Source organism: Sceloporus undulatus, chromosome 10 (assembly GCF_019175285.1).
Source record: "Sceloporus undulatus isolate JIND9_A2432 ecotype Alabama chromosome 10, SceUnd_v1.1, whole genome shotgun sequence".
In the NCBI taxonomy this organism is placed as follows: Eukaryota; Metazoa; Chordata; class Lepidosauria; order Squamata; family Phrynosomatidae; genus Sceloporus; species Sceloporus undulatus.
The window spans coordinates 15,438,066-15,460,299 of NC_056531.1; the positions used below are offsets into that span (position 1 = coordinate 15,438,066).

A 22,234-nucleotide genomic window follows, 5' to 3' on the forward strand; every position below is an offset into this window, starting at 1 on the left:
TTTTATAACGGACTTCTCTTTTAGGGAATTCTTACAGCTTTACCTTAAGGTTTAGTATATTCGCATGTTATTTTACCACTTTAGCACTTGGGTTTTATCCGTGTTTTATTGTGTTTTTAATTATATATGTCTGATGTTCTGCCCTTCGGTGGAAAGGCTGTTTAAACAAACATTATTATTGTCGTTATTGTTTATTAATGGAAAAGAGATTAATTTAGTGAAATGCAATTATAGGATCGGAGTGACAGCTATCTAAAAACATTGCTTGTCTCATCGGTGCATACATGAAAATGGCAAGTTGATTTAAAAAATACTATATAAAAGTGCGGCCACTTCAATAAGCACTTTGACTAAGACTGGCTAGCGTGTTGCAGGTGCAATTTTTATGGATTTTTGCTGGAAAGTGGGATTTTTAAAAGCAACGATAATTATTTATCTTGGATCAGGGCTGTCATGGCATCCGCCAATTAACCCATCACAGAAGTGGCACCTTTGCTTTGAAAAAGAATCACAGAACCCTAGAGTTGGAAGGGAGCCCCAGGGGCTACCTAGTCCACCCCATTCTGCCACGCAGGGAGACACCATCAAAGCACTCCCGACAGATGCCCATCCAGTTTGAAAACCTCCAAAGGAGGAGATGCCACCACCTTCAAAGGTAGCATCTTCCACTGTTGATATGCTCCTTCTCCCAGGAGAAATTACCTTTTTAGACTTCAATGCCTAATGTCTATCCTTGTGTAGCAATTCTGTTTGCAATCCAAATAGTAACTTCCCCAGGTTTGGGGGTGGGGGGAGGAAATGGTAACTATTTGCACTGCAAAGAATTGTCAGGGTTTTCCCTTCTTTCACTAGTTGCCTCTTTCTGCATGTCAGAGGGATGGATTACCAGTTATCCCCTTGTGACCCCTTCAAACTCTAGGATTCCATGATTCTCCATGTCTAAAGCCACATTATACAGCAAGTATGTGTGTGGGGTTTTCCCTCCCCTTTCTGTCCTTCTTTCTTTGGAAAGAGGAAAGACTTCAGTGCAGCGTGGGAGGGAAAAGCGGGAGACAGTTAAGCCAGCAAAACACTTGGCAGTCTTTTATTTGCAAAATTATTGCTTCCATCCTTTTTTGTACTCTCAGCATGCCATGAAAGTTGTAATTTTCGCTCTCGCGGACTAGGAAAACAGGCAAATGTCGGAGACAAATACACAACAGAATAAACAGTGTGAAAAGGCACACAAAAGCAAGTGAGCAGGGGGTGCGTTTGTGTGTGTTGTCAAATCATCCTGGGAACCGAATTTGGAGAACCAAAGATTTCACTCCCAGGGCCTGTCCATTCTATGTTTCAAAGGAAAACATGGAAAGAATGAAAATGCTGCATGGAAAAGCTCCTTTTTTTGGACCACATGCTCACACTGGCTGCGTTTTTCATGGAGATGTGGTGCTACAAAATTAACTTTTGCAAACCCTAGGAAGTTCCAAGAGACCATGGGTAAATTCAGACCCAGAGTAGCCTCCCTAGAGATAGAGATTTCAGCAAAATAAGGTGGCAGAATTTCAGACCTGAAATGCCCTGGATGTCAAAAAAAGTTACCCAAGGAAAGTTATCTCTCTCCTGCCTCCCCAGTATGCTAGCAGCCGTACTTTGCATATTTCATTTCCAAAAGTGGAAGCTGGGGTGACCTTAAATTTTGAATCCTCCCTTTTTACAAAAAAGGACAAACTCCTTGCATGTAGAAAACAAACATCTCAGGGAAGTGAGCTATACTGGTCAACTCTCAAAAACCTATCTGTTTTTAAAAAGCAACAACAAAGGGCTTTCTGTAGCCAGAAAAAAAAAATACAGTTTCAAATTCAAGGCTGCTGATTTTTGTTTAATACACACGTTAAGATTCCCCAAATTCCTGGTCTACCATTGAAAGCTGGCATTGGCAGGTTCCCAATACAGAAAGGGAGACTTTGGTCCTCCTGATGTTTTGGACTTCAGCTCCCAGAACTCCTGACTGTTGGCAAAGTCAACTAGAGCTTCTGGGAGTTAAAGTCCAAAACATTTGGAGGACCAAACTTTGGGAACCAATGCTTCCGAGTGTCTTTATGGTACAGGAGCTGGAGCAGTGGTTCCCAAACCTGGATCCTCCAGAGGTTTGGGACTTCAGCTCCCAGAATTCCTGCCCGCTGACCAAGGTGGCTGGGGCTTCTGGGAAAAACACCTGCAGGACCAAAGTTAGGCATTGCTGGAACATGCCATTGGTGACCAGTAGCACCTATCCATCTGTGATGTTGGCCCCAAATTTTCCAGGATCTTCCCACTTCAAGAATGCAGGCCTTCATCCTCCTCCTCTAAATATATTTTTCTAGCTGCATTTTTTTGGAGGGAGAGGGGAGTAAGTCATTTATTTGGACATCCAGGTGCCCAAAAGATGGGAAGGTGGAACTGTTTCTCCATAAAGTCACTCCACGCAGAAAGCAACGGGTCCAACAGTCCCCTGGACTTTGCTGCTATCCTTCCTCCGTCATCCTCTGGGGTGCCACAGTCAGGAGCAGTTGAATGGCATCTTCCTCCACAGCCCGCCACAGAGACAATTCTTGATCCACCGCTGCTCCCATTGCTTGACTGCTGTCGTCTTGTTGGGGGAACGCAACATGGTGACGCAACCACACCTTCAAGACAAACAAGAAGACACTCATAACTGAGTTGCTCCAGGGCAGACAAAGGAATCTGCACTTACTTTGAGAACCTGTGTGCTGTACTAGGACCTGGGACATCCAGATTTTAATTCTTACTGACCTATGTATCTTACTTTAAATTAAATCCTTTGGGTGGTAGGTTGGAGATGATAATTGAAACATCAACCCACAAGGAAACTCTGAGCCCAAGGCTTCTAGAGAAGCTGAGAAAATGGGATCCACAGAGAAGCTGACAGTAAATTAGTAAAATTAATAAGTACATTAATAGGTGGGAACAAACAAAGCTTCAAATGTACACCAATGCACTGAGTTTGGCTAACAAATAAGATGAACTTGAAGTCCTCATGCAAGAAGCTAAATATGATTTTTATCGACATAATGGAGACCTGGTGGGATGAGACTCTCATGCTTGGAATATGACAATTGAAGGGTCATATTCACGCATGGTTACTTTATGCAGAGAAAAGGAGGAGTAGTAGCATTATATGTCAAAAACAAATTCACTTGTACAGAAATCCATGAGAGCGATCAGAGTGGATCACTTCAGAGTGTTTGGCTTAAAATAAGTGGAGAAATAAATAAAAGCAACATTGTGCCAGGGGTTTACTATAGGCCAACAGACCAAGAAGAGGCAATGGATGATGCTTTTCAGAAATAAATCTCAGAAATCTGAAAGATGCTGGAATTAGTAGTTATGGGGGCTTCAATTCCCCTGATGTCTGTGTTAAGCGTAGATTTTCCAACAAATTCTTGATGTGCCTTGTAGATAATTTCCTATTTCAAAAGGCAGAAGAAGGAACCAGGGGGTCAGCAGCCCTGGACTATAGGGAGGATATGGCCATTGGAATCAAAGCTATTGGTACTTTAGGAGGAGTGACCCTGTAATGCTAGAACTCGCAACTGTAGGAGAGGGCAAAGAAGAATATGGGCAAACAGGGATCTTGGATTTCAGGAAAGCTGATTTTAACAATACATAAAGGGATCTTGCAGCAACTCTGAGACAAAGTGAAAGACAGAAGTTGGTAGCATGAGGTTTTGTAGACTTGAGCCTACTATGTAGACCTAAGTCTACAAAAGCTCATGCTACCAACTTTACTCTTGCAGACTGATTTTCCATACTAACATGGCTATAAGTCTTTGAGGTTTTTTTAACAAGTTAAGGGAAATACAGGGTGGAATCCCATGGCCAGACTTGCTAAAGGAAAAAGACTCTCAGCAAGGATGACAGTTCTTGAAGAAGAGGCTGCAAAAAGGACAGTCACAAACAATCCCACGCAAGATGAAAACTCGGAACCATCTGAAAAAGCCAATGTGGCAGCACAGCAAATTCAGTGTGTGTGTGTGTGTGTGTGTGTGTGTGTGTGTGTGTGTGTGTGTTACAATGAGAATCACTGTGGTATACTAGGACCTGGGACATCCAGATCTTTCATGGCAGGGGGCTGGACTGTATGACCCTTGGTGTCTCTTCTAGCTCTATGATTCTAGTTGTTACTGATCATAAAATCATAGAGTTGGAAGAGACCGCAAGGGCCATCCAGTCCAACCTCCTTCTGCCATGCAGGAACTCACACTCCAAGCATCCCTGGCAGATGGTCATCCAGCTTCTTTTTAAAGATCTCTAAAGAAGGAGACTCCACAACTCTCCAAGGGAGCATCTTCCACTGTCATACATCCCTTACTGTCAGGGCGTTCCTTCTATTGTTGAGGTGGAAGCTGTTTTCCTGGAGCTTGCATCCATTGCTCCATTGGGTCCTGTTCTCTGGAGCAGCAGAAAACAAGCTTGCTCCATCCCCAATGTCACATCCCTTCAAATAAACAGGGCTATCATATCTCTTCTCCAGGCTAAACATATCCAGGTCCCTAAGTCGCTCCTCACAGGGCAAGGTTTAGAGACCTTCCACCATTTTAGTTGTCCTCCTTTGGACACACTGTAGTTTCTCAATGTCCTTTTTGAATTGTTTTGCCCATAACTGGACATAATATTATTCCAGGTGAGGCCTGACCAGAGCAGAATACAGAGGCACTATTACTTTCCTTGATCTAGACACTATACTTCTATTGATGCAGCCTAAAATCGCATTGGCCTTGTTAGCTGCTGCATCACACTGTTAACTCATGTTCTACTTGTGGTCTACTTGGACCCCTAGGTCCCTTTCACACGTAGTTTCATTCAGCCAGGTGTCCCCCATCCTATATCTGTGCATTTCATTTTTTTCTGCCTAACTCCAGCACCTTACATTTCTCTGCACTGAAATTCATTTTACTAGCTTTGGCCCATCTTTCGAATCTATTAAGGTCATTTTGAATTTTGAAATCTTTCTGACTGCCTCATGCAATTCCTTCTGATTTTATCCTCCTTTACCTCATTTTTTTACCCTTCCTTTTTCAATTTTACACCATTTTGAACAGTATCTCATGAAAGGATGGGTTGGGTTAGATAATCTATAGGGGAGAATCAGAGTATTTGACAGCTTAAGCCACTCTGTATCCCACTTCTCCCTGACCAAACCCAGCAAAAGTGTGTTTGGGAACATATTTGCTGGGCTAATGTAGCTCTGCTCATCCTGAATAAACACGGAGCAGCTGATACCACTGGTAAGCTCTTCCTGAATTAGAAAGGATAAATATTGCCAACAGATAAATGGAATTAAGAGCATAAAGAGAAAATGATCTACAGCAGCAAATGCATCAAAAGTGGTTAACTTTAAACAGGGGTTGGATGAGTGTTTTTTAGGAATGCTGTAGTTATCGGTTCTTGGATGTCAGAAGGGTTGGACTAGATTGGCTTCCCTTGATCTAGACACTATACTTGTATTGATGCAGCCTAAAATCACATGGGCCTTGTTAGCTGCCGCATTGCACTGTTGACTCATGTTCAACATGTGGTCTACTTGGACTTCCAGATCCCTTTCACACGAATAAGTCTCTCCTTCAGCCAGGTGTCCCCCATTATCCTATATCTGTGCCTTTCATTTTTCTGCCCGAAGTGCAGTACCTTACATTTCTCCCTGTTGAATTTCATTTTGTTAGCCTTGGCCCAGCTTTCTAATCTATTCAGGTCATTTTGAATTTTGATCCTGTCCTCTGGAGTATTAGCCACTCCTCCTAATTTGGTGTCACCTGCAAATCTGATAAGTAGAGACCAGGGTTCGAATCCTTACTCAGCCATGGAAACCCACTAAGTGATCTTGGGTGAATCACACTCTCTCATCTTCAAAGGGAGGCAAAGACAAACTTTCTCTGAACAAATCTTGCCATGATAAACCCCATGATAGGTTCACCTTAGGGCCTAAGTTGGAAATAACTGGAAAGCACACAACAACAACAAATGATGTTTACCTGGTACAAGATTTGCATTCCTCAGTGGGATGGGCCCCAAGATGGAGTCGCCGCAGGTGGTCAATCTTGGGCTGTCCAGGTGCCCTGAATGCCAAGGGAGGGAAAAGGGAATACGTATTTCTAATGTGGAAAGCATTCCTTTTCTGCAAGGAAAGGAAGATGACCCCGGATGGTTTGAAAACAAACAAAGCGGCTCAAATACTGTCTCAAAGAAAGGAGAAATATCCCCGATACGTTACACAACAAATGGAATATAGAACCAGGAAGGAGCGAATATTCATATATTTTTGGAAAACATGTTTTTCAAATGTTGTGAAACCCTGATGAGAAGAATCCTGGAACTGACAAGAATTTTTGCAATTTGGGACTTATTCTGCAAAATAATTCACACATGGTTGCTTTAAGCAGAAAACGTTTACTGCACAGAAAATCATCTAATGAAGAAATATTGTTTCCTGCCCAGAAAAGTGCTGCAAAACTCACACATTTGCTGATTTGCCTAGAAAATAGCATTTTCTGGGCATGAAATATGTGAATTTTGCATGGACTAAATCCTGAATTGTGACTAGGCTTCAAAAACTGTTTTGAAGAGTTTCTTACAATGGGAAGGAAATACTTAAAGTTACTTATTGCTGCCTTTGGGAAGAAAACTGAGTGAAGTATCCCATCCTGAGCATATAGTGTATACAGAGACTGTGTGTGTGCATATATGTGTGTGTGTGTTGTTGTTCTTGTTGTGTGTGTATGTATATAATAGAAGAGCAACAGTTTGCAAGATGAATGTATAGGTTCTCCTTCTGCATTCTTTCCTTCTCTCTCATTGTGTGTGTGTTTGTGTGTATGTATATATGTGTGTGTGTATACACACACATATGAGAGAGAAGGAAAGAATGCAGAACCTATATATTCATCTTGCAAACTGTTGCTCTTCTGCTCACTGCTGGTGTCTGCAGATGGAATAACCCATCCGAAGAAATCTCTCCTTGCAATAATAGGTTGGTGCAACACAGGGGCGGGCAACGCATTCTAGTATGTTCTAACATCATGACAACCCCTGGTGAATACAGATGTTGCAAAACTACTCAATTCACTCTTGCACACACATAGGGCCATTGCAAAGACATCAGTCCCAAGCAGAAAGGCAGCTAACATCCTGTGTCACACACACTGAAAGCCCACTGTGCCCAGCCCACCTGGCAGAGGCATCAAACTGGAGCGAAACTGCATGCCCAATGAGCCCGGGTGGCTTCCCGAACTGGAGGCGGACAGGCTGCTTGTTCTGCAGTTTGCCGATGATGGCGTCATTGACAGGGAGCCAGTCGATGTTTGGGATGAGCAGCTGGCTGGGCAAGAGGCAGCACTCATCAATCAGGGCATCATCCGGCTCACTTGGGTGGCTCTCATCACGACCTTCCAGGGAAGGAAAAGGAAGGGTTTGGTCAGGGGAGAAATCAGCATGCCATATTTTGGAGACTCACAATGCTAACTGTCCTAGGACACATGAAAAGGAATCAGTGTTGATCATAAGTTGAATGTGGAGCCAGCAGTGTGATGCTGCAGCAAAGAAGGCAAGGAAGAGAAGAAGGGAGGGAGGGAGGAGGAGAGTAAGTAAGTAAGTGCTGGGACTTTTATGTCATAGGGGGAAAACCCTATCTAGCAGGTGAGTAAATTTTGGGACCTCTCTTCCAGTGACAATGCTTACAACCTGCAACTCTCCTTACAACTCTTCAGGCCATAAGGCGGCAGAACACCTTCTATGTAAGAAATCTGAGTTTCTCTAGGCATCGTTTGTTGGGCCAGTAAATTCTTAATTGTTAAGCTTAACTTTTGAAAAGATTCGAAAACAATATCCGAGGATTTGGTAGTTAGTATCGTACTATGAAGAGTATGGCATTTTTGAGTTCAAAATCGTTTTTACATTGTTTTCAGCCTTAAGAGACCATTTAATGCCACATGAGCTCATCTCTAAATTCCCAAACGGTAAATCAGTATATTCCAAAAAATCGATTTGTGTGACACAGTTTGAGGACAGTGTTACAGGCAAGTGGTCAGTGAATGGAGATGTGGTTATAGCAGAGATAAACCCACTGTCCTGGACAGAAATGGGGTATTCAGATAATACAGAGAATGGCCTACTTCAAACTGGCAAAATTCAAACTGATAGATCAATAAATGCATGTGGCCCTGTAATCTCCAATGTTAGCTGTGTCCATCCTACCCTAGAACACTTTCACCAATAGTCTAGTTCTGTATGCATATTTAGCAAGAAAACATGACTCCTGGGAAACCTGTGTGTGCTTCAAATGCATAACCTACCATGCCCCACAAAATCCTGTTATTCCCCCCATTGGTAAGCAGTCTTTCTGCGCTGTAATCCTAGGCAACAGCCTTGTGCGAACGTGTATGTGTGCCCTCCCAGTGCCCCCTTTCCCATGCGTGGGACACCCACACAACACTCACAACAGAGCCACAGTTTGGTGAGAAGGCGGAAGAGGAGGGACATGCTGTCCTGGGTGTCAGAGGTTGCTGTGTAAATGGGGAGGCAGCTCGGTTTCAAGAGGCCCCAGATGCGAATCATGACCATGAGCTCTCGGAGCATGCCCAGAGAGGCCCCGTCACGGAGGAAGCTGTGCCCGGGGCGAACCGGACCAGAACCCTACAGGAGGAAAAAGAAAAGGTGAAACTGGAGAAAGGGCACCAACATACCCACCTGGTCTCATCTGATTTTGGAGGCTAAGCCAACACCTCAATAGGACATAAATGGGAGAAAATCCCAGCAATCTCTGCAAAGGCTAAGGAAGAATTATACTTGAATCTAACAATACTGGGCAATACTAGGACCTCCTGGAGCAGCTTATTATCTTTTTAGCAAGACAGAGTAGGGAATGTATTCCACTTCTAAGAGACCCGTCTGTATCCAAAGTCACCCAGTGGGTTTCCATGGCTGAGCAGGGATTTGAACCCTGATCATTTGGAGTTTTATGTCAACACTGAAACCACAGTGCTTTAGAAGAAAGATTCCCACTGAGAAAATGAAAAGCCCAGTATTCCCTAATATCCTATGCTCAAAGTCTGTTGTTGCTTTTATGTGCCTTCAAATCATCTTTGACTTATGGTGAAGCTCTCCTTGGGTTTTCTTGGCAAGATTTGATCAGATTTGCCACCATTGCCTTCCTCTGAGGCTGAGAGAGTGCGATGTGCCCAATGTCACCCAGTGGGTTTCCATGACTGACTTGGGGATTCGAACCCTGGTCTCCCAGAATCCTAGTCCAAGATTCAAACCATCACACCACACCCGCTCTAATCTTAGAAGACATATAGGCAATTCATGGTTTTAGAAACATTGGCTGCCAACAATTCAACATGATTTTGAGGAACTGTGAAATATGCATATCGCAGAAATTGTGAAACTTCACATGATTCATGGAAAGAGATTGTACAAGCGGGATCTCACCTGATTTGGGAGGCTGGCAAGGAGGTAGAGGACAAAGTCTCCAACCCACTGAATCAGCTGCTGGAGAGACTGCAAGGTAGTCATCTCAAGGACAAACTCCTCCGTCTTCAGGTTGATCATCACTTTGTCAATATCTAAAAAAGGAAAGGCTCAAGGTGACACTCCTCTGAGTTTTGCTATTTGTGTTTCCTGACAATACTATACACATTGATAAAGGCAATGGAAGACAGAAGGATTGACGTTTGCATAGAAGATGGAGCAAGCTTGTTTCCCACTGCTCCAAGGACTAGGATGCAAATCAATGGATTCAAATGACCAGAAAAGAGAATCTATTTAAACATGACAGATGTCTTGACTGTAAGAGCTGTTTGACAATTGGATATGGATTGCCTTGGAAGGTGGTGGAATCTCCTCCTTGGAAGGTCTTTAAACAGAAGTTGGCTAAGCATCTTTCAAAAGTGTTTTAGCTGTGTATTCCTGTATGGCAGAAGAGGGCTAGACCACATAGCCCTTGGGTCCCTGCCAGCTCTAAGCTTCTATGCCTTATGGAACTTCCTGAAACAAGATGTGGCGCCAAGCTCTGGTGCTGTTGCGTGTTCAAGTTGTTTCGAGCTTAGAGCGGCCCTAAAGCAACCCTATCATGGGGTTTTCTTCGAAAGATGTGTTCACAGGAGATTTGCCATTGTCTTTCCCAGAGGCTGAGAGAGTGTGACTTGCCCAAGGTCACCCAGTGGGTTTCATGGATGACCTAGGATTTGAACCCTGGTTTCCAGAGTCCTAGTCTAATATTCGAACCACTATGGCTCTATGGCTTTTTAAAAAAAGGATAAGACAGGCAAGTGTATGATTCTATATATTCACATTGATAGAAGGCTGCAGGCAAAGAATCTTAATGCAATTGTATGGGTTTTTTTGCACATGTTTTATCCACAGAGATGTGCATGTTAGCAGTGCAGAAGAAGTAGAGAGGCACCAATTATGGGTAGAAAGAGGAATTGTGATATATAGACACTTACTCTAGTCCTAAACTGGTATTAGAAGTACAGTGGTACCCCGGGATACGAATTGATCGCGTTACGAAATTTCCAGGATACGAAAAAGTTAGATTGGAAAAAACTGTTCCGGGATACGATATTTTTTTCGGGTTACGAAATTTATTTCGGCGCGAAATTCAAACGCAAAGCGCGGCTAGCGGCTTTCCAGCGCTAACGGAAAGCCTTTTCAGGTTGCGAAATTATCGGGTTACGAACGGAACGGCGGAACGAACTGTGAGGATCAGCGATGGGCTGCCTCCAACATACCTATATCTGTGATCTTTGAGCAGATCTCTGTCAGTCGGTCCCCGGGACTTTTGTCCGGGGTGTTCAGGACGGGAGGGCGGAGGAGAGATTTCAGGGTGCAACTGATAGCGATCAGGAACAGCTTGGCATGGTAATCGCACACCCGCGCCACAGTGCCAGAAGACAGCTTGCAGAGGGACGCTTTCATGGCAATGATGCGGGTGGAGAGAACCTGGAATGGCAAAAAGGACAACAGATGGTCATAGAACAACTTTTCATTCATGCTCTCCCTTCCAACCTAGTAAGATTATAACACTCCCCCCCCCCAAAAAAAAAACAAGAAATGGACTGCAGTTCTGCACAGAGCTCTCTCAAGTTTGCTGTCATGTTAAAATCCATCTAACAGCGGAGAGGGGTGATCCGGTTTCAAATTGTCTTCACTTCACATTATGGCCCAGGAAGCATGGGGGAAAACCCCTGTACTGGGTGAATTTTGTGTTATTTTTCTCAGCCCCAAATCTCCAGCATTTGGGGACTTAAGGCATGTGTTAGAATATAACACACATTCCATAGTGGCAACACACCAGAAGAATTTTGCATGAGGAGGATTAGGTGACCTGTGTCAATTGTTCCATCTCTTTGGTGATGTCCTTCCAGGAGTAGTCTCTGCAGCATTGACTTTAGCTAACAGTAGTTGGTGTAATTTTGGCTTTTGCTTAGTGCATTGGTTCCCAAACTTTGGTCTTCCAGATGTTTTGGACTTCATCTCCTAGAATTCCTGACTGTTGGCCAAGCTGGTTGGGGCTTCTGGGAGTTGGAATCCAAAGCACCTGGAGGACCAAAGTTTGGGAATCACTGGCTTAGTATAAGGCTGGAAGGACCTTGAAAGAAAGGAAAGTATCAATACTAAATATTCACTCCATGCATCTGAGGAAGTAGAGCAAATCTACAAAAGTGCAGGCACAACTTTTGCTCATCAGTATGCTGCAAAATCCCTTTGCAAACTGATATTCCAAAATAACGTAGCTACGTCTCTAGATATTTCTTTGCACAACATCCATAAAACACTTGGAATGTAATGGAAAGAGCCACCAAGGAAGGGTTGAGGCTTTGGTGAAAAGCAGAATAACAGCTCAACCGCTCACCTGCTGCAGAGCTGCATTCTGGCGCATGTATTCTTCATGGAGTTTCTCCACCAGGTTCTGCACCATACCTGGTTGCACATGGAGGAGGATGTCCCACCAGTCGTAACCTGTCACCATGCAGTATTCCAACAGGAAAAGCAGATGCCGGAGCGTGATGTTCATGTCCAGGATGTGGCCCATGGAGGGAGAGATCCGAAGCATGCTCAGCTGCAGGGGGAAGGAAAAGTGACAGACTGGGGGTATCTTCCAAGATTCTGGGATTCTATGATGCATCCCAGTCTGATGGTGAGAGGTTCGATTTCACCCCAATACAACAATACCTTTCCGTGACTGTCGACCCCAACCAAGGCGAGCGAGGTCCAGGACATCTGCATGGCTTTGAAATGGACTAGGGGACCTGCTGGCCGTTGTCTCTTGATGGCTGGTTCGTCCAGCGAACGCGGTGGGGTTGTGCCATAGAAAACTGCCATGGCCTGGAGCGAGAGGCGATGGATGATCTGCACGCTGCCATCATGGAAAGCAAGTGCAAGCCCTGGAAGGGAGGCCATGACAAAATCAAAAAGCAGCAAACCAGATCATTTTTACCATACACACACACACAAAACATGCAAAGAGATATGCAAAGGGACCTTGTAGCACCTTTCCATACTGATTTTTCTGACTAACACAGCTATATCATTATAATTTTAGATGTGTGTGTGTTTTAAAAAGATGTTTATGTCTTGTCTCAAATATTATGTACATAATAAAAGCGTTTCCGTTTATGTTATAATAGCCCATGAAGATGGCCAATTGCAGGGTGACCAGATGTGCAAAGAGCAAAGGACGACAAGGCACTGCAAAATGTAGGAGCCTCAAGAAAAATGCAGGCTACTACCAAATAAAAGCTAAGAACACTAATATAATTATAAATTCATGCTTCTTAGTCATGCTCAAAATGGAGAACATTTTGAAATTCCTCCTGGAAAGAAGGTGGAAATGTAGGACAGTTCCTGGAAAAGATGTCTGGACGCCCCGTGATAAGGCTGAAATGCACTGGGTTTTTTAAAGAAATGAAAGGAAATCTTCTACATCTTCAAATACAAAAAAGATGTCACCTCTCAAGCTTCTCTTCTCCTGCTCTTTTACCATTTCTTTATCACTTATTATTACTTTTACTACTTTTTTATTGCTTTTGGGCCCACTGTTTCCCTGTACTGCCTGGCTTAGAGCAATGTGTAACAACAGGAGGGAAAAGATCTTCCTCACCCAAACCGGGGAAGAACTTGGTATCATTTGCCACTTTCAGATCCGTGCTGGTCAAGGAGATGGGAAGTTTGGGCAGTGCCACGGCCGAAACCCGGTCCAGGTCGTTGGTGGCAGACAAGATGCGCCATTTCAGGATCATCGGTGGCTTGTCTCCAACTTTAAAATGGTTTAAAAGGCAGTTAAAGCTGAATAACAATGATTAAAAATAGAACATGTCCCAATTTAAAGACTTCGGTAGTATCCATTTGACCAAAATGGGATTAAAAGGGCTCCACTTTATTCACTTTTTTGCCCAGTGAAAGAGTGCTGTGCGGACTGGAAACCTGCACACTTCAGTTAAACAAAGTTACCAGTTAAAAGCCATTTGGCTCAAATGGAGGGCAAACATTCAAAATGTCAGAAACAAACTCTTCTAGAACATGGCCACATAGCCCGAAAAACCCACAAAAAACTATGGGCGCCAGCCACGAAGCCTTTGAGTTCACATTCACATCTTACAAAGAAAACAGGCAATTCAGACTGGAGCTTGTTGAGTTTCCATGCAGCCAATTACATTTCTTTGCCTTGAGAGAGTGTCAGAGCATCCTGTTCCCAGAAAATGGGGAGCAAAGTGGCTTTCCGTGCAAAAGGGATAATTAAAATTAAAAATCCTGCATTCTATTTAACTGTTCTTGGCTCAGGAAAAGCACTCGGATGCACCAAGCATGATGCATAGAGGACAGGATGGCAGGAGGCAAGAAAGAGAGGCATCATTTGGCTTCAGACCCGGGGGGTAAACTGCAATTTTAAATAAAATCTAAAATTATGGGGAGAAAGATTTTGGAAATGAGCCTGCCCTTAACTACTAGGCAAGGCAAGAACATGGCTGCTTTCACTCTTTTTTGAGTCAGTAGGGATAATTTCTCCCTTCTGGGCACATTTTAAGGAGGACAGAGACAAGTTGGAGTGGGTACAAAAAAAGGGCAATGAGGATGTTCAAGAGGGATGGAGAACAAAACTGAGAAATAAAGGCTGGAGGAGCTGGGAATGTTCCACTTGGTGAAGGGAAGATGGTGGGGACTCATCTTTACACACCCGAGGGCTGCCCAGATGGAAGGACCAGGTTATGGCATATGTGGGAGGTAGATTTTGACTGAACCTTAGAAGTAACGGCTTGATGGCAAGAATGGTTGGGCAATGGGACCAATGACCTGGAGAGGTTGTGGGGTCTCTGGACGTCTCCAAAAAGAGGCTAAAGAGCTCCATGCTGGGGATGCTTCAGCTGGAGATCCTGGAGTGGGGTTGGAGTTGATGGCCCCTGGGGTCCCTTCCAACTCTAGGATTCTCCATTTTTGCATCGCATCTTCCAGTTGTATTTCAAGCTATCAGAGGATGGGTAGCTTGGAAAGGTCTGGGACCAGTCTTTTACCTCTCCAGACCCATCAGGGGCTTCATTCCCACCAACAAAGGCCAGAAGCCCCCTCCCAGAGTGCTTGCCTTGTCTATCCCTGCATAGCAGAGGGTTGGACTGGATACTCTCCTGGGGTCCCTTCCAGCCTTATTGCTCTATTTTTCAAAAACTACAATGTGCACAGATGCCTTGGTTTAGAGCAGAGCAATACTGCAGCATGCTTTCTTGATTTTGCAACAAAACTGGTGGCAGCAGAGTGCTTTAGGGGGTCACAAAAACAGGGTTGTACATTGCCTACCTTGGTTGAGGTGTTGGGTTTAAACCAGGGAGGTCCAGCTTTTGATATAAGGAAAGGGGAAGCCTGAAAGCTTTGCTGGAAACAGGAGGGGCATTGTCTCTGGTCTGTTCGATACGGGATCTTGAGACTTACTGTAAATTAGGGGGGGGGGGGGGGGGGGGGGGGAAAGAGCATAATGCCACTTTAACCGCTGTGGCTCCATTTTACAGAATGCTGGGGTTTGTAGTTTGAGGAGTCACTGCCACTTTTTGACTGCGAGTGCTAAAGACCTTGTAAAGCTGTAGACCTTGTAGGAGTTGAGGCACGGTCTACAAAGTAATGTCTGGAGGAAGGAAAATCCATTTTATTTCCTTGCATGTTTGCTTTGCTTTCAAACCACCCACTAACCCAAGGTCTCTACAGCACTGAAAGTGGTGTCAAACTGCATCATTTCTACAGTGTGGATGCACCCTTAGAGATAGCTGCACGCTGGCCCCTGACTCACCTGTCGGGGAGATCTGCTGGAAGATGTTATTGACAGGCAAGCCCTCTTTCCGTAGCGACCAACACTCCACAATGCTGCTGTTCTGATTGGAGGCACAAAGCAACATCTGGAAGAAGAAAAATCCATTTTACTTCTTGGCTTGCTTGCTTCATTTCCAAGCCGCCCACTAACCAAGTGAGCGATGGTTAGATCATTATAAATTTAAAATACAACAGTGCAAAGACTAAAGGTGGCAGACAATAAAATCATGACAAAAACCGCAGCCAAGATGGAAACATTTGTCTGCACAGAGAACATTCTTCAATGGTGTGACCTCACTTCTGGAGGTTTTTTGGAGAATTGTACCTCCCGATAGGAGCCTGCCCAACCTCTGAGAGCCACAAGATCCCTTTTCTCAGTCCCACTGCCTTGACTGGTGGGAAAATGGTAGACAGGGTCTTCTTGGTGGCTGCCCCTCGACTCTGGAACTCCCTCTCTAGAGAGACCAGAATGGCCCCCTCCTTGTGTCCTTCCATTGGCAAACTTAGACATTTTATGCAGACAGGCTTTTAGAATCGAAGCCCTTTAACAAAAGGGCTATCTTGTCTCAAATTGCATTTCAAAATGTTTTTTAGAGTTTCCTTTTAAATAATGGTTAATGGTTCTATTTTGTTTTTTAATATTGACATTTTGCAAGTTTGCATAATTGTAATCTTTGCAATGTGTAAACTGCCTTGAATCCCACTCTTGGGGAAAAGGAGGGAAGGAGAGCCAGACCGATGGATGGACAGATGGATGGATGGATGGATAGATAGATAGATAGATAGATAGATAGATAGATAGATAGACAGACAGACAAGTTTTGGGTGCCTCATTTTAAGAAGGATATAGAGAAGGTGAAGGGGGTTCAGAGAAGTATTGCTCCAGACATTGTTGAAGAGTAGCTTCCCTCTAGGTTTAATAATCATAACAACAACAACAACAACAACTCCCTTTTTACCAAAGGACAGAACATCAGATATATATAATCAAAAACAAATGATCCAAGACAACCCTATAAAATACTAGAAATTCTTGAAAATGCTAAAATACTAAAACAATATACTGATACAGTTGGCTCTCCACATTTGCAGCTTTGACTTTTGCGGCTTTCATTCATATGTCCTCTTTGGGAATTTCAACATCTGCCAGACGTTGACCGTAGAGTTGTGCTGGAGGACCTAGAAGTTCCTTGAGAAAACCCTTCTCTAGGCATTTGTAGGTCCTCCAGCACAATTCTATGGTCAACGTCTGGCAGAAGTTGACCACAGATTTGATCTGAAGCACATGGAGATTCCTAAAGAGGTGTTTTTCCACACTCACGGGGGTCCTTTGCCCCTAACCCCAGCAAATGTAGAAGGACTGCTGTACACTAAAGTTCCCCTGCAATGGAAGAAGGGGGCAAGAAGGTGGAAAGAGGGGGTCCATCACCTGTTCAGACATGTCCCGAGCGAGGAACTTCAAGTGGGTGATGGCCAAGTACTTGTCCTTCCGAACGGGGTCGGTGGTACAGCGCATGAAAAGGGAGGGCAGGATCTCAGTGTCGATCTTGCACTTTTCGTTCACAACACTGACGCAGACCTTGTAGAACTGGACCGGCGAAGCGCTGCTGCCATCTGAAGTAGCCACCACGATGTTGCCGCCCCCTGTGAATGCAATGTCGGCCAGGGCCACCCGGCATCGGAGGCGGCACAAGCTTTCCGTGGAAGTCAAGACCTGGCCATTGGGCTTGAGCAAGGAGACAGTGACCAGGCCGCTGATGGTGACAGCAATCCAGCCCTCCATGGGCTTCCCCGCAAAGAGTGTCAAGGATGGAGAGAATTTGACCCAGGAAAACTTCTCCCCAAAGTTTGAGGCTCCGGACTGAGGACAGAAGGAAGAAAATGTTAAGGAGGAGGACATTGCTGAGACACACCCAGGTAAGCAACATTCCCCTTTTCTCAAAAAATCACCCAGACAGCATAGCCAATGGATTCTGGGAATTGTAATCCTCAGAATGGTAACTGCTGACATCCTAATAGTGACATACATAGGTGTAACTGGATGACATGAGGCCTGTGTATTTAGACTTGTGCCTTCAAGTCATTTTCTGACTTAAGGTGACCTTATCCTGAGGTTTTCTTGGCAAAGTTTGTTCAGAGGTTTGCCCTTGCCTTACCCCGAGGCTGAGAGAGTAGGATTACCCAAGGAGAGACAGATTGGTGGGCATGCGCTTCCAGCTGTGATATGATTGCAACTCCCACCATTCTGCACCCCGATGGGAGTTGTACTCCAGCAACCTCTGGAGAGCTGTATGATACCCTTCCTGGACCTATCTTAATACACAAAAGCACAAAGAATTTCCAGTCACCTTCTCTACATGTAGGGCTAGCTTCACCCCATTGTGCAGCCAAGAAAGGGCCACCACGGGGTCTCCTTCCACCACACTACCCACGTTGCTCTCCCAGCTGTTGGCCAAATGGTCCATCATACTCCAGCACTTGATGTGTCCGTCCGCATCAGCAGAAAGGAGCCGAGAACCTGCATCAGGGGAAAGAGACCAAGGAAAGTCAGGACAACCAAGCTTAGAAATTGCACATCAGAAAATCACTTGCCAGATTTGCACCCCCAATTTCTCAACAGTCTTAAAAATGAGAGATTTTAGTCTGGCACATCAGTATGCAAAGGCATCTTGCAGCACCTTAGACACTAACTGAGCAAAAGAAGCTTTTAACTATTGTATACTTTTATGTGATTTTATATTCCATGTAGATGATTTTTATTGTTTTGAATTTTACTGGGATTTTAAAACAGTTTTATCTGTGAGCCACCTTGGGTCCCTTCGGGAAGAAAGGTGGCATACAAATGAAATATACAAAATAAAATAAAACTTGCAGCACAAGCCTCCATAGGCTTGCCCACTATCTGAACTGTAGAAATATTCGAGTTTACCCCCACTTTAATTGCCATGGCTCAATGGTATGTAATTCTAGCCTTTGCAGTTTGTTGTGCTGCCATTGCTCTCAGAAAGAGAAGGCTAAATATCTCACAAAACTACACTTTTTGTAATAATCTAGTTTGAGATTGCTTTAGCTGCCTTGGCTCATTGCTACAGAATTCTTGGAACAGTAGTTTTGAGTTATTTAGCCTTCTCATAGGCCCTTTGCGGCACGTCCACGGTGTGCTAGGGTTGCCTCGGGATGGCGCGTGCACGTGCCACAGCCACGCAGCGCCTTACACATGGTGCGCCTTACACATGGTGCGCGTAACCATTACGTCGCAGCTTCCATACAGACCTGCGCAGCTGCAGCATATATGTGCCATCTTTGGTGCTTTGCGGCGCAGCAAAAAGGAGCCACTTTTTTGAGCTCCTTTTCTGCTGCGCAGCTGTGCCACACAATTTGTATGCTGTGGTGCAGCTGTGCAGCAGAGAGAGGCGCTGAGGAGGCTCCTCTTCTGGGAGGTCTGTACCCCGCCTATCAGAGAGCTCCGGTGCCACAACAAACTACAGTTCCCAGAATTCCCAGGGCAGTTAAATTGGTCTCAAACTGGATGATTTCTGCAGTGTGCTTTGGCCTCTAGTCCAATCTTCAAACCACTACACCATACTGGTTCTCAAAATTTAGCCAGACAAAGTTTATCATTGCTTTCTTCTGAGGCCGAGAGAGTGTTACTTGACCAAAAATCGCCCTGTGGATTAGATGGCTCCACAGAGGGAAGTCAAACTCTGGTCTCCAGAAGTCCTATTCCAATACACTACTATCCTGTACTGGCTTTAACTGGAGATGCTGGGAGTCAAATCCAAAGCACTCCACGTGCCCAAAGAAATGGCTGTGACATAGTGCCAACCTTCCTACCTGACTGGTCCCACTCCAAGCAGGTGATGATTTCGACGTGTCCAGAATTGATGGAGTAGACATCCCATGGGTGCTCTGTGTCCAGGATGTGGATCATGTGGGTGAGGTCTAGAGAAGAAGAGGAGAGAAGGCAAAGGATTAGGATGGCTAGAAGAACAAAATTATTTAAACTGAGGGTTTCTAGGTGAGTGCTAGTTAAAATAGATGGTGAAGCACCTTCTCAATGGCTACACTCAGACTGAAGACAACTCCTGCATCAGAGCCTTTCAGATGTGATGACTACAACTCCCATAATCCCCAGCCAGGGTGGCTAATGGAAATACAGATCATGGCATTATTATTATTACTTTCAATATTACTGTTTTCAACTTATGGCAACCTGGAGGCGAACCTATCATGGGCTTTTCTTGGCAAGTTTCTTCAGAAGGGGGTTTGCCTTTGCCATCCTGGGATGCTGAGAGTGTGTGATTTGCCCAAGGTCACCCAGTGAGTTTCCATGGTCAAGCAGGGATTCAAATCCTGATGCCCAAACCACTCCACCATACTAAAACAACTAGGATGTTGCTACCTACACCTGAAGTAGGAGACCAGGGAGTAGACCAAGCAAGATTAGGTGAAGTCCTACCTTTTTCCTCCTCATTTTTTAGGTCCGTGGTGAAAGCAATGAGGTTGCGACAAGACCATGCACACACCAGTGGGATGGAAGGGCAGTGGTTGCTCTTGGGGCACTTTTCCCACTCGCAGACGTACGCCAGATCCATCGTGCCTCCTCAGTGATTGATCACCCGGAAGGAAACCGTCTTTGGAACCTGCTGTGCATCTATTTCAACAAAAAGGACAAAAACAAGTTCACTCACTTACTTATTTATTCACTTTATTTATATACTGCCTTTCCAGGACCCAGTGGCTGATAAAAGCCATCCAATCAACTTCTCTCAACCCTACAGCCCTACAGATGGGTTGGGATCCCTGTGCAACTCTATGGTCAACTTTAACCAAAAGTCACACTGAAGGACCTAGAGATTCCTAGAGAGAGCACTCAAGTGGGCATTTGACACTCCTCCAGCACAATTCTATGGTTAATATGTGGCAGATGTTGACCACAGCGTTGCACTGGAGGACCTACAGATCCCTAAAGAGAACAATCCACTAGGCACACCATGTTTTTACCTGAGAGGACACCTCTCTAGGAATCTCTAGGTCCTCCAGCGCAACTCTGTGGCCATTGTCCGACAGACATTGGCCATAGAACTGCGCTGGAGGATCTACAAAGGCCGAGTAGAGTGTTCTCTCTAGGAATGTCTAGGTCCTCCAGGGCAACTCTGTGGCCAACGTCCGACAGACACTGACCATAGAACTGCGCTGGAGGAGCTACAAATAACAAATGCCTAGTAGAGTATTCTCTCTAGGACTCTCTAGGTCTTTCAGTGCGACTTTTAGTTAAAATTTGACCATAGAGTTGCACTGGAGGACCTAGATATTCCTAGAGAGGACATATTAATCAAATCCGTGAATAATCAAAGCCGCAAATATCAAAGCCGTGAATATGGAGGGACGAGAGTATTGCATTATATCCTGGATATTGTGAAATTAATGATGATGATGGGTGCGTAGTGTATGAGATGTATGTTTTAAACCAATAAAATTTTTAAAAATTTCAACCCCTTTCAGAGGTTTCTTGGACTTCAACTCCCAGAAGCCTCAGCCATGTTGGCCAATAGCCTGGGCTTCTGGGAGATGAAGTCCAAAATCCCTTAAAGAGCAGTAAAGGAAGTCTCAGCTATGAATCTGGGGAAACTGAGAAGAGATGGTGGGGTCTTGGAGGTGCCTCGTCCGTATCGAGTCGAGAGCGGTTAACAACAACAATAATTACACGTTTAAAAGCGAAACAACGCTTTTGTCTCCCCCCCGCCGCCAGGAATGGACTCTCCCAAACCTCCCCTACTCACCCAGCTCTTTTGCAAGCGTCATGAACGCACTGCGCCTGCGCCAACTTCCCCAGTCATGGTCCTCTTAGCATTGCTGTCTAAGCTACTGCCTGATGTGACGTTAAAAAAATAAAAAATAAAATAAAAAATATAATTATAAAAGCTTCCACCTCCGACAGAAACGTACTCCTTCATGTTCCTCTTCAGTTTACCTCGTTTAATAGGCGAAGTCGGCTCTTGGTTGTGTTTCTATTTGTCAAGCAATTAGGTGGCTAAATCAGAGCCAGGACCCCGCTACGTTGAGAGAGGGAAGATATAAGGAGGGGCGTAATTTGCATACTGGGTCTCCCATCATGCCCTGCGAGCAAAACCGGAAAATTGACGTTTGGTTCAGTTTTAAAGTTAAAATATAAAAGGAGGCAAAAAGATAACAAGCTAAATGGTTATTAAAATAGCGTCAAGGCCCGCGCTGTTAAAAATAAATCTGCTCGCCATAACCTGAAAATGTTTTACATGTAGAGGTATATATAGATTTGCCGGCAGTGGTAAGTTTGTGCTCGCTTCGGCAGCACATATACTAAAATTGGAACGATACAGAGAAGATTAGCATGGCCCCTGCGCAAGGATGACACGCAAATTCGTGAAGCGTTCCATATTTTTATTGCATTTTGCACAACCGCAGAGAATGGGGCTCAACGCCGAGATCCAGGCCCCGCTTTGCTCTCCTCCGAGGGACGTTTCTCAGCAAGGCTTACTCAAAGGCTCTGCGCCAAAGAGGCTGAGAGAGTATGACTTATCCAAGGGCACTCAGGGGAGGCTCCAGGGAGAGCAGAGAGGATGTCTCCAAGACCTTAAGCCCAAGGCCCAAACCACTTCTAGCCTTTGCTGAAAGACTACAACTCCCAGAATCCCCAGCCAAGGCTGGAAAGGGAACCTGGGAGTTGTAGTCTATCTTTTGTTTTGTTTTGCAAATTAACCCCCCCATCAAGGCTTCACTTTGGCCAAGGAGGACCATCCTCTCCTCCTTCCTTCCTTCTTTTCACTTTCCATTCTTTTCTTTTCTTTCTCTCTTCTTTCTTTACCTCTTAACTTTCTTTACCTCTCTTTCCTTTCCTCTTTTTCTTTCCCTCCCTTCCTTC

General features: G+C 44.7%; 1 protein-coding gene and 1 non-coding gene across 2 annotated transcripts; one reads left to right on the forward strand and one right to left on the reverse strand.

Moving 5' to 3' along the window:
* Positions 1 to 444: 444 nt before the first annotated feature.
* Positions 445 to 22,233, reverse strand: MED16 (mediator complex subunit 16). The gene is made up of 15 exons (XM_042441997.1): positions 21,117 to 22,233; positions 19,793 to 19,987; positions 19,168 to 19,275; positions 17,682 to 17,851; positions 16,763 to 17,194; positions 15,314 to 15,419; positions 13,142 to 13,297; positions 12,214 to 12,425; positions 11,894 to 12,100; positions 10,770 to 10,980; positions 9,469 to 9,602; positions 8,475 to 8,670; positions 7,208 to 7,424; positions 6,015 to 6,098; positions 445 to 2,648 (listed from the first exon to the last, which is right to left on the reverse strand). Exons 2-15 carry the CDS (start codon positions 19,926 to 19,928, stop codon positions 2,522 to 2,524), a joined length of 2,496 nt encoding a protein of 831 aa, XP_042297931.1. The 5' UTR covers positions 19,929 to 19,987; positions 21,117 to 22,233; the 3' UTR covers positions 445 to 2,521.
* On the forward strand, positions 21,649 to 21,755 carry LOC121916764. Its single transcript, XR_006100916.1, has one exon. It is a non-coding gene; the product is annotated as a U6 spliceosomal RNA (small nuclear RNA).
* Position 22,234: the final 1 nt, after the last annotated feature.

Excerpts from the sequence above, each read along its gene's own strand:
- MED16 (XM_042441997.1), bottom strand. The coding sequence starts at position 19,928 with ATGGATCTGGCGTACGTCTGCGAGTGGGAAAAGTGCCCCAAGAGCAAC. Across the intron at positions 17,195-17,681 it reads TAGCCCTACATGTAGAGAAG|TCCGGAGCCTCAAACTTTGG; the intron begins GTGACTGGAAAT and ends TTCTGTCCTCAG. Across the intron at positions 7,425-8,474 it reads CACCAAACTGTGGCTCTGTT|GTCGTGATGAGAGCCACCCA; the intron begins GTGAGTGTTGTG and ends CTTCCCTGGAAG.